This window comes from Helobdella robusta (assembly GCF_000326865.2).
Source record: "Helobdella robusta unplaced genomic scaffold HELROscaffold_1, whole genome shotgun sequence".
In the NCBI taxonomy this organism is placed as follows: domain Eukaryota; kingdom Metazoa; phylum Annelida; class Clitellata; order Rhynchobdellida; family Glossiphoniidae; genus Helobdella; species Helobdella robusta.
The window spans coordinates 5784331-5797357 of NW_008703570.1; the positions used below are offsets into that span (position 1 = coordinate 5784331).

Below are 13027 nucleotides of genomic sequence, written 5' to 3' on the forward strand. Positions count from 1 at the left end.
CCCTATATTTTAACATAACTTCAGTTAATGGTAAGAGTGAAGGGGCTTAGTCTGAGACCACTAACTTCCTTGTCCGTAACATTAGAAAATGTTGAAGTTTTTAAAAATACAAAAGGTCTTCCTGTCTTCCTGGCTATTCACGACAACCAGGATTATCTCTTGCGATGTTAGAGAAATAATTAAAAACTTATCTATTCGCCTTAGAAGAATTTAGAATATATTCGGTAGTTTAGTTTTGAGATTGTGATTGAAGAAGCGCTACTAGAAATGTTGAAATAATAATTGTACATGTAGATAATTACTTGGCAAACTGTGTTCCCGCTGCTCTCGTAGCAAATATTGGAGTGATTGTTGCACGTGCAAATGCTTACACATTGGCCATAGTTATTCCTCTGGTAGTTTTGGTCACACATCTAAAAAATATACATTAAAAAGTTGTTAAAAGAAAATTTAATTAAGAAATTTGTGCATTCATCTGCAACAAGTGTGTGTGTGTTGTGTGTGTGAAAGAGAGACACACACACAGAGAGAAAGGTGTAACAAACGTTGTGTAAAAAAAATTGTTAACAAATAAAATATAAATAGTTAATAAAAGAAAAAATCAAAGAAATCAAACTTGGCACGAGGATCCGGTATAACCTTCCGGACATTTGCAAACCTCCACCAGGTCTGCTCTGCCTAAGCCGTAATTCTCTGAAGTAGCGATCCACAGTTTTATATCAGTTACGCTGAATATGAAAAGAGAAGAGTAAAATTCTATATTGTATGATTCAAACATTAAAAACATTAGCAATGCAACTTTTTATATGCAAATATTTTATCACTCTTCCGAACTGACTGTAACGTTTTTAATGATTAGCAGACGAGAAAAAAACGTTCGCATACTTGAGGGCGGAAATATTTTTGGGGCAGCTGATTTTGTGGTCCGACCGATTAAGTGGTTTTTTCGTTTGCATTTTGAGTTAGAATATGCGAGCTAAATTTTTTAATATAATTTGAATTCGTTGCCAAAAAAATGAACGACTCGTCCCATTAACCGGTTCATTGATAAACCGGCTTATATCGTATTTACCTAGCTTCGTAAAGGAATGTGCTCAATATAAGTAAGTTAGAACAGCGTTAATAGCAACCGTTTCGTCAGAATTTGACGCAACATCATTGACAAACTGTCTGGCTCTCACCAACCTGAGAGAATAAAATGATTCCATAAAGCCATGAATGATGTTTATGCCTTCGACGTCACTCAAAATTTCCATGAAATCGTTTCGTGAAACTGGCTGTCGTCTTTGCATATCATAGAACCAATTCGACTGTCAATAAAAACTCGCCTTCAATTGCTTATTTAATTATTTATTTAATTAAATATATATATATATATATACATACATACATACATACATAATCTGCAGTTTATTTTTTATTATAGTTGCGGATTTTCTCCAAAGGTTGTACTTTCAAGTAAACCCACGTACAAATTTGCAAATAGCACATTTGATGGAGAACCTATGGCTTAAATATTATTGCTTGCATTCGCCTTTATTTCAGTGATATTGCCAATAACAAAGGCATGCTATCAAACTTAACAAAAAACAACAGGGTAGGATGGATGAATGTAGGAAAAGTGGGACTGTATGAGGTACAAATTATACAAACTGCTCATATTTGTACTAAAGAAAAATACGTAAAATAAATTATAATTTAGTTTTGGGTACCTCAGTCAGTCGTATTCTGATTGGGAAACTGGTATTGGATGGAGGAATGACATCGATGAAAGCATTTATCGTTTTTCCTTTTCCCTACGTTGCGAATTGAAAACGAAATAATACCAAGTGAGAATGTTTGAAATATGTTGGAAAAAATAGTATTAACATGAAATCTAAATTGTTAAGGATGCCGATATTAGCATCAATTATATCTTTCTATAAGTACAATCTCATAATGTGCAACATCAGCCATCAAAAACCGACCTGAATTTGTAGGACTGGATGAGGACCTGGAGCAAAGGAGGGGGAATGGAAGATGTGGAAGAACACAAATGTAAAGTAACCTCCGTAACTTGAGAGCTGGTTGTGATTAAGTGTATGCATATTTGTTTGTTTGTGTGTGTGTATGTGTGTGTGTACGTATTTGTGTTTTTGCTTTTCTGTATTTGCTGTTGTGTGCGTACCTTCTATGTGTCTGAGCGCGTTTTGATGTATTACGTCTTTAATGTATTAAATTAAATTCCTTAATTGGATATTTATTGGATATTTATGAGAGATGAGATGAATGTGTGTCATAACGTGATCGATGAATAAATAAGATGGTATGTAACAAATCAACGTAAACCAATTTACCAAATTTCTTTTATCAAAGTTTTGCAATTTGTTCAACGTATAAGGAAATGTATAAGGAGGAGAGACTTGTGGCACTGCGAACTGTGGGTTCACAAACACGTTCCCGTTTATGGTTTCCTGTCGGTTTATGCGTTCGATTTTTGCTATGTTCTGAGTTCGATCGATAAAAAATTGTTTCTAATGTTTTTATAATTTAGATCTTTTTCAAAAATTTAATTATTCAATATTTTTAAAAGTTAATAAATAAGATAATTTGTAAAATGAAAAAAAAATGGAAAAAAGTTTGTAAAAAAAAACCTACTGGTGCGTAGTACAAATCGCTGCTGTCGCATCTGTCAGTGACGCCGGAGCACCAGCAGTTGATGCAGTCGCCTCTGTGCACAGCGTGCTTGTTGAACATCGGAGGCTGGCAGACGGAGGAAGCTGGCGGGCGCATTCCATTGCAAACGTTCAATAATAAGTTATGCCCGTTATAATTTAATTGATGACGTATTTGTTCATAACGCATTATTTTACTTTAAAGCTCATTATAAATTTATTTTTTTTCAATAATACACAGTCATTCAAGTATAGAAGTGTGATTAATTTTTTAAAAATGTAACAAACACGCAATTAGCATTGTTCCTGTCGGAATATTATGAATATTATTATAGATCAATTTAACTAAAAATATTTATTCAAAACTTTATAATTATACACACACACACCACACACACACGCGCGCGCGCACAAATACACACGCACAAATACACACACATACACACACTTTAAGATTCTGTTAAGAATCTGTTTTACATTTATTAATTCTGTTTTATTTATAAATAGTTTTTAAAATTTTTAATTTATTTAAAATAATTACGAAACAATAAAATGGACCAACGTTCAACATAAATGATGACGTCTGGTATGGCGAAAACTTCGCCTGCATTGTTCATGCCCTGGCAGCTGTAAGCGCCCTCATCCTCCAGTGTCAAACTGTGTATCGTCAAGACACTTTTCACCACAACCATTTCACTGCCTCTTCTGTACGGGGTCACGCGTTCGGATTCAACTGTCACTCTTGGTGGACCGTGGATCTGTCCCCAGTTCAGACGCCACACAATTACGGGAGCTCCAACTCCTTTTGCCTCGCACGACAGCACAACTTTCTCGTTCGTTCGTCCTTTCACTTCCAGCGGGTTCAAGAAACGAACTGTTGGCGCAACTGAGTGCACAAGTTTTAAATTTATTTTTTTACTTAATACGTCTAAATTCATTAACCAAAAATAAAAATTGTACATGATCTAGCTGAAAATTTAAATTACCATGTTGCAACAACAACAAATCGTAGATAGCACGTGCATTATTGAATTTTACCTGGACTTAATCACAAATTTTTCAATTTTCAGCACGTTCAACTCAATAACAAAATAGTTAATGTAAATTTTTAATTTAAAAACAAATTAAAATCTAACTGCATCCGACTTCGTCAGACCCGTCTATGCAGTCAGCTGTTTTGTCGCACTGGAAGCCTAACGGGATGCAGACACCGCCTAGTCTGCAGGCGAACTGATCCTTGCGACATCCAGAACTCGTTATGCTTTTGTCTACAACGAAAAATAGAAACAACTAATTGAAAGCACTGCCGATGTTATTTGAATCTCAAATGTTTATTTAGTACGTTTAAATCTTTTGAAACTATGTTTTAATTTCAGCTTTTAATTCGATTTTGTCGCTTCAAACATTTGTACGTATATGTAATTTAAAGCGATTGAGAATTTTTCAGCTAGGCATACAGGCGCATCTACAGGGTATTTAGTCGAACACTAAATAAACTCTCAATTTAAATAAATTGCATTTAAAAACTATCCCCAATTCTTATTTGAAGCATAAAAATGTCTACAAAAATACTTTGGAAAACATAAAAATGTAAATTAATCAAATTTTATTTGCGTTGTAACCTTCTGGAAAAAACTGACCCGCATTCAGACTCATCCGAGCGATCATTGCTCCAACAATCCATGTCGCCATCGCACACCCACAACTTCGAGATGCACCTTCTCTCACATTTAAATTCGTCTGGTTCGCACATGCTCGGAGTCCCTGCATATATGAACATCCAACAAATTAATTAGACATCACATTACATTTGTTTGAAAAAACTTGAGGTTTTTATTTATAAAAATTTGTGAAATGTTGAAGTTCAATTTCTGCAAAAACTAATTTTCAAGCAAAGTATTTCTTTTTGTTATACAAATAATTTGATCTCAACAAATTCAAATAATAAAAAAGCCAACAATTTTGATCCTAATGAAAATAATGTTAAAAAATCGTTCTGAAAATCGCAAAATTTTTTTTTTAATTTATATAATTTAATATTTAACAAATATTTTGATAGAACCTCAAGTTATTATTTTTATCTAATCAGTAACTCTAAATGAAATATATATACATATATATGTATATATAATATATATATGCTTACATACATATAAATAGGCTGGAGGGATACTATATTATATATATATATATATAATTTAAAAAAAAAAGGAAATCCCCAGACGACGAAACGATGTAACGTTGAAATGAGCAATGTAGGGGAAAATAATTAATAATTATCATCCACGAACCGCAATTGATTTCGTCACTCCGATCCTTACAGTCGTAATCTCCATCGCAATAGTAATCTCTCAGGATACATTGGCCACTGGCACACTGGAAACTGCGCGGCGAACTACTGCAGTTGCTGTAAAAAGCATCGTCTTTTGTTAAAGGATGGCTTACCGGCCAGCTTGTCTCTGAATGACAAATTTTTTATCTATTGTTGAATTCCTAGTGTATACATGTTTGTTTAAAAGTTTAGGACAGTTAGTAAGAGTCCTATAACTCTTCCACATTTCGTATAAAAATAATTTCATTAATTATATATTTTAAAATGAACAATTGAACAACAAACAATTCATTTGTTTAATAAATGTTTTGATGGCTCGGGAAGTATTTATAAGAAGTTAAACAACTCAATAATGATTTGAAAAATATTCTGCGGTCTCTGGTTGACGATGCCTTCATCGGTTTCAAAATAAAATAAATGAATGATTTGGTTGAAGTGTAAACAGCATTTAAACATCATTTATGAATTTTGAAAAAACTTTTTGGTATTATCTTTTGCAACGGACTTCAGAGAGTCTCATTATTTGGCCTGATAGAGAGACATTAAAACATTCAACGTTTTAAAAACATATGATGTGCGTCAAATTGTCGTAAAAAATAATAAACAGACTTACGTATATCTTCGATTTGTACAATAGAAGAACTTGAATAGGCTCCAACCGAACAGACGTATTCCCCTGAATCTGACGGTTCGGCTTGACGGATCCACAAGCTATTGTCAACGTAAGCCCAATGTTGTGGAAGCCTCTTTAGAATTGTTTCAAGTTTCAAAACTTTACCAATTTCGTTTCATTAAAACTAATCATCTCAAAAATAAAATAAATCACGATATAAACAATGCATGTATGATTATAAATTGAAGGACTGACCTGGTTATCCTTGCGGCTCCAGGTTACTGATTTCTGGAGAGATGGATGAGTCCTGCATTCAAGTCTCGCCTCACCACCAACTCTTATCGAGGTTTTCGAAGGAGATACCCTCACATCTGCATGCGGCAAGTTCAACCCAGACAACCATCACGCAATTATTTCAAAGTCAACATTTTATTTTATGTAATACGAAAAGCCTATTATTGATACGTAAAAACCAAACGCTTACACAATAAACATGATACACAGTATAATAATATAACACATCAAATAAGTATACGCTTATACAAAAAGTTTTATCTGCATAGGCAATGACTTATAGTTTCAATTTTTAAATGGTTATGCTATTTCACAAAATTTTTGAAAACAAAAACAAAATAGGAAAATCAAAAATATGTTAGGGAAAGTAGAAAGAAAAGTTTAGCGTACCGCAAAAGGCCTCGTCTGATTCGTCCCCACATTCATTTACTCTGTTGCACTGCTGGTCCCTGGCCAGGCACAAACCGTTGTTGCACCTGAAAACTGATGGTCCGTCACAGAGCACTGGAGCACTGCGACTTGTGCCTGAATGAGTTGGAACGACATCTGTAAGAGTTCGGTTAAAAGTTAATGTAACAAACGCTATAATATATATATATATATATATATATATATATATATATATATATATATATATATATATTAGCAAAATATATAATAATAATTCAAAAAAGCATACATTTTCAATAAACAGCAATTAAAAAGAAATATGAAAGAAGAAGATTCGACCGTCTTCAGCGATATTGAGTGCAACAGCAGCCCAGTAGCTACCGCCTATACATCTGTATTCGCCGGAGTCTTCCGTCTGAACATCGGCAATCATCAATTTCCCAAGTCCGTCTGATTTCATTCGGCTGCTGATGAGTCCCTAAAAAATTATGAAATGTTTGCAAACAGGTTATATGTGGTTGAAAACCAAATTTTTAAAAATGGTGACAATTTCATAATTAGGACAAATTCAACTCATTAACTAAAACACAAGTTTGACGAAACATTAGAACAATTATAAAATTTTATAACGGAGAGTTCATAATAAAACTTGCATCATTCTGTTTTCAATGTGATGTTTTTATGAATTAACTCTCTTACCCCATACGGACCAATCCAAACTATGGGGACGGGTGAGGCGTAGAATGGTAGACACACAAGTTCAATGTTTTCGCCTCTTCGTGCCAGGACGACAGCATCCTTGGCCTTAATTTCTGTGTAACCAAATTTTCAATATTTCATCAAAATTTGAAGAGACCACAGTTTAAAAAATTTTTTTTTCCAAATAATTCGATTAATCATTTTGTGTTTTTTTATCATTTGTGCCACCGATTACAACTTAACTCACGTTTTCTTGTGCAAATACATTTTTGTCTGTCAAATGTTTAAATGCCCGATGCATTTTTACAGGTACGTATTTTACATTCTTTAATTTTTTATTCAGAATAAAAAGATCCGCAGCCCTTGAACATTTAAGGGCTGCGGTGTTATCCTCGGTCAAGGGCACAAACTGGCGAGCTGCATTAAAAAAGAAAATCGTATGAAGATGGTTAAAAACATCGATCTTGGTACTTCCATGATGTAGGCTTGCAGAGCGGCAGCATGTCATTTCCATTCAATACGCAGCGAACAAACAAAAGATAAATTTGCGATAGAGAATTTGAAAAATGTTTCATTGACTTACCGCAATTTTCCTCGTCTGAATGGTCGACACACTGGAACTGCTTGTCGCACTGTTGGGATATGTGGATGCACTGGCCGTTCAAGCAGCTGAAGTACATGTTAGGTGGGCTGCACGGAGCGGGGACTGCAGCAGCTGTGTACAGAGCCACAGGTTTGGGATATAAAGTGGCTTCATAAGTAACGGTGTTAGGGTTAGTAGATTACTACTTTGGAATATTAGTATCCGTTGTAGAAAAACGAAAGATCGATTAGTATTGTTATTTGTTTAAACTAATTTTATGGTTATTTGTAATTGGTGAAGAAATCATTAAAAATCGATATGATGTTTTGAAAACAATTTGTAAAAAATAAAAATCAACCATGATAATTAATTAATGCTAACAATTAATAATTTCATACTAAAAAATTTTCTTTCCGAAATAAAAAATAATGACATCAAATAAATTAACGTGCATGGCATGGAAAATAAAATAATCTGTCAAAATCAGTTGGCTTAGTATTAATTTTTTTGTTAAATATATTTAGTTATGTTAAAAATTTTTAGATGGCAAAACAATATTTAGATGTTTAATATTTAGATGTAAAATATTTAGATGGCAAAACAAAAAAAATGATACCAAAACAAACTTTAAATTGAAAGAAAAATCTATCACATTATAAAACGTCAGAAAGTATTCATGCATTTAAAGAGGCAGCAGCAACAAAAAGTCTGCTTAAAAATTAAAAAATTATAACGAAAGAATAGCATAAATAGAAAAGACGTGAAGGGATGTTCGTGTGCCTTCAACAGAAACGAACATAATGATTTTAGTGGAAATCGTAGCGTGATAAGTTATATTAATGATGAACTAAAATGATTTAAGTAGAAATTAACTTAGCAGTATCTAATCACTTGATCAAGAAATAATAAAATAAATGAACGCAATAAACAAAAAAATTAATACACAAAAAATAAAATAATTACAAATTAGCATATCAATACACTAGTAACAATGTAACAAAACAACTGCACGAATAAAAAAGTATTTAAATGAAAAGCACTTGACCCGTAAACATTGAAGTACATGCACACACCACACACACATGCACACATACACGCACGCACACACGCACACATACAAATAAATATATTGGAACAAATTAAAATAACATCAATTTAATTATTAATCAATAAAAAAAACCACATTGAAATGGTATAGAGCGTTAACGAAATAGTCGGAAAAACATTGGGGGAATGTTTGAAATGACTAAAAACTGTTTGAAAGCACTCACGACAGTCCCTCTCGTCTGATCCGTCCTTGCAGTCCGGGTAATAGTTGCACCTCAACTCACTTGCAATGCACGAGGCATCCGTGTGACAGACGAACTGATCCGGACGGCAGCCGTGCACAGCAGGAGCAGCTGGCAAACTCCGTGTGACGGATACTACTACGTCATCTGTAAAATTATCAGCATTTTTTAGATATTAATATTATATTAATATTAATATGTACATAATATTATTAGAATATTATTAGAAAATTATATCCATATCAGGTATTTTTTATACACTAATATTTTACATATTAGGGATTTTTAGAACATAGTAAAAAGGGTTAATTTCCCATATATAACCCTTTTTTTATTTTATAATATTTTCGTGCACCTTTTAACAGAATGTGATGCCTGTCGGATTCCTAATTTTTTTTAAGAGTAAAAAAATTTCAAATATTAATATTTTTCATAGTCGGCATTTTATAGATTGGGCGGGATGTTTGTTTAAAAATGACGAACCGCAATCCCACTCGTCCGATCCATCTCGGCAGTCTGGACGAGAATCGCAGGTGAGGTAACCATTGATACACTGTCGCTGAACTTTACATTCGAATTCCTCCTCTCTACAATGAACAACTGAATAAAATTATTTTGTATTCTATTTATTTAATTTGTGAGATTTATTTATGATTGTTGACAGATTCTTATATAAATGTAAAATTTGATCTGATATGTGCAAAATTCAGCGCAAAGCAAGATATTCATGACAGATAAAAGTACCATTAAAAACATAATCTTGAACGAATTTCAATTGACTGCAAAAACCTTAAAAACATTTGTTGCAAATTCGAAAATGAATGCAGCAGCGAATGGATTAAAAATAGACAGAAGCATCTTATCTTCAAAAGAATAACATCTGCAAACATTTTTTGAAAAAACTTGAGAAAAAAGATTAATGAGTGTCTTAATTGTTGTAAGAAATATATTTGAAGGAAAGCATGTAGAATATTTTAACATCCCTCTTGACCTGGATCTGGACAGGAATCTTCGTCGCTTCCATCTTCACAGTCGGCAACTCCATCGCACATTTGGCTGCTTTCGATGCATTTTTTGCCATCGCACTGATACGTTGTGGCTGGACACTGGTTGTCTTTTTTTTTATTGGAAATAATTGAATCAACATTTTAACGTACTAAATTTAAATGAGCAAAGTTTTCAAATTTAATAATAATAATAACAATAAACTCTTTTTATTGGACTTCAAGATCGAAAATCAAATTTTATAAATACATTTTAATGTTAAAAGTATTGATCAGTGCTCATCATTTATATAAGAAGTGTTGTTAAGTATTTATAGTAGTTAAACATTTAAATGCCTTTTCAATTTCTAATGCAAACATTTATGAAACTTACTGCAATGAAATGCGAGTGTAAAATAATAAAAAGAAAGAAATTTGGTAATTTATAATCTTTTTTATTAACGTGTAAATTTTTGTATCAAATGAAAACTGCATGGTTATATAAAATATTTTTAAAATACTTGTGGCCAGTCTTTGAGATTTAAATACTATTTAAATACTGAATTTTGATTAAGTACTTGCAAAGTGTTTTAACAAGATTGTATATGGGGGTGCAAGGATGATAAAAATGTTACAAGAAATTGTTCCTCGTGTTCTGTCAAAATATATCGCGTACGACGAACTAATCACGCAATTTATTAAGCTATCTTTAAAAGGTCTGTCCAAGATAAATTAGTCAATTACCCCCCCAATAAAAGATAAATATATATATGAAACCTATAGGACTAATAATTTTAATAATAATAATACGAATAATAATAATAACAATGACAATAAAAAAATTATAAAATGGGATAATATAAAATTAGGCAGGCTTGAACCAACCGCAGTTGAGTTCATCTGACTTGTCGTCACAGTGTGGTGTGCCATCACAAACTTTTCCAAGACCAACACACTGGCGCTGATTGTAGCAGGCGTACTCATGACTTTGGCACTGGACCGTTACCTCTGTCCAAATCATTTTTTGATACTTAGAACAGTGTTTGGAGTTTTGATATTTTTATTAATCCTATCACGTAAAAGTTTTCGTTTTATGGTTCAAAAGTTGTTCTATACGGATTGATTTTAAAAAGTAACATTAGCTTACATTTGCACTCTAGTTATTGAAAAAAAATTTAAATTTTTAAAAAAAGTTTCTACTCATTCTTATATTGTCTGATTGTTGTTAAAAATTAATATACAGACATAAAGTAGTCTGAGTGTTAAAAGTATAAGTATTAATTAGTATCAGTAGTATCAAAGTTTTATTTAGGGAGGTTTTGTTTGAAGTTTGAGGTATGTTACATAAATGTGATGTAAGCTTATTGTAGTTCGTATTGTTATGTGAATCAGTAAACGTGATGTAATTTTGATGTAATTGTAAAGAAAATCAGTAAATATAGTGTAATTGTCAATGGCATGTAAAATTAACCTTCGCAGTTTTCGTCTGCCTTTGTAAAACAATGAGGTGTTCCATCGCATCTCTTGCTGGCAGGGATGCACTGACCATAGCCACAATCAAACTGATCCGATCGGCATGCATCATAACTTGGATGTTGACCATATTTAACTGTGAAATTAGAACACAAATTTAAAGTATTGTAAAATGTCGGATAAGTTATTTTAAAAATAAATCTTAAGCAAAAATAAACCTTTATTGAATCTAAATTGTTCATCAAGATTGCTTGTGTTATTCTTTAACACCTTATTAGCACATATGAACGTTTGTTCAAAAATAGTGAACGGCGAACGATCGTGAACACTGCTGATGTAGAAGTAAGCGTCATCCGTGTATCTACAGAGATGCCAAATTATATATACTTAGAGCCTAATTTCGTCAATATTGAGTGTCAAATGAATTCATATTCTAGCGAAATATTAAAAAAAGCAACGTACGGATGTATGTGCATTTCAATCCGAAAGCCCTGATTATTGAAGCATTCATTCAGTTCATCCAACGTATCCATTGATTTCAAACTTAACCGGAAATCGTCGTCATCTGATTCCACCGAGAATGCCCAATAATCATCTAAATCATTTTTATTTTTATTTATACTCCAATGAACAATGAATTTTGAACTCAAAAATAACATTTATGCTTAATTATATTTCAATAAAATTTTTATCTTTTATATGTCGAAATTTTTATTGATGTACAAGCTTATTCGAATCTTTTGAAATAAAAGCAGATAGTTGAAATTAATAATTCAAATTTTAATGTTACTAACCACAAACTTGTTCGTCGAATCCGTCAAAACAATCTTCCTTATCGTCGCAGAACTGATCCTGCGGAATGCAAAGTCCGTATCTACAAGAGAACTCGGTAGGTTGGCACGGCCGTCCGGGTGTAATTTGGTCATTACTCTTTACTGTACAACGTTTATAATAAATTTCTGCCTTTTTAAATAAGCTGTTATATTTAAAAAAATCAATATATATATTATTTAAAACTTAAAGTAAAACAAACATTAAATAAAAAGTTTGAAACAAAGCGAAGTTATCAATTTGAATGTTAAAACAAATTTGTAGTTAAAAAAATTGAAAATAAAGTTACAGGAAGAGCCAACCTCTTTTAAAGTAGAACTGTCGTTCGAAGTCGTAAATTGCCCTCCTAATTTGATAGGTTTCCTGGGCACATTTCGTCACGGTTGTAAATAATGTTTTGTTATCTAAAACTTTGAATGGGGACTCAATGACGCGCACGTAGAAATTTTTTTCCCAGTCTCTGATTACAAAATTTAAAATCAACTGATGCAACATTATAATAAATATAATATTGTAAATACCTGACGAACTACATATAACAATGTCACAAACTCTATTACACTGATGATGGTAAAGATTACTGAAAAAAGCTTGAATAAATTGAATAATATTGATAAAATAATTGTTTGAAAAATTTAGAAACTTAGTTACAAACTCGACAATGTGGAAAATGCGGTGATATTTTATATATATATATATATATATATTTACAATATTTTATAAATTATGGTCTATTACCAACATATATATATATATATATATATATATATATATTCATATGTTTATATATTCATATATGACGGGTCGAACCGAGCAGATCTTGTTCAATAATGTGCTGTCTGATGTCAAAATGGTCAAATAAGGGGTACCTCAGGAATCTGTTCTC

General features: G+C 32.3%; 1 protein-coding gene across 1 annotated transcript; it reads right to left on the bottom strand.

The window, feature by feature from the left end:
* Positions 1-3785: 3785 nt before the first annotated feature.
* On the bottom strand, positions 3786-12210 carry HELRODRAFT_62724 (hypothetical protein; the record flags this gene model as incomplete). Its single annotated transcript, XM_009010931.1, has 7 exons — positions 3786-3906; positions 4942-5061; positions 7562-7688; positions 8837-8965; positions 9338-9454; positions 11309-11424; positions 12101-12210. Coding segments are annotated over 7 exons (840 nt in total), but the record flags the coding sequence as incomplete, so codon positions are not given.
* Between the last annotated feature and the right edge of the window lie 817 nt (positions 12211-13027).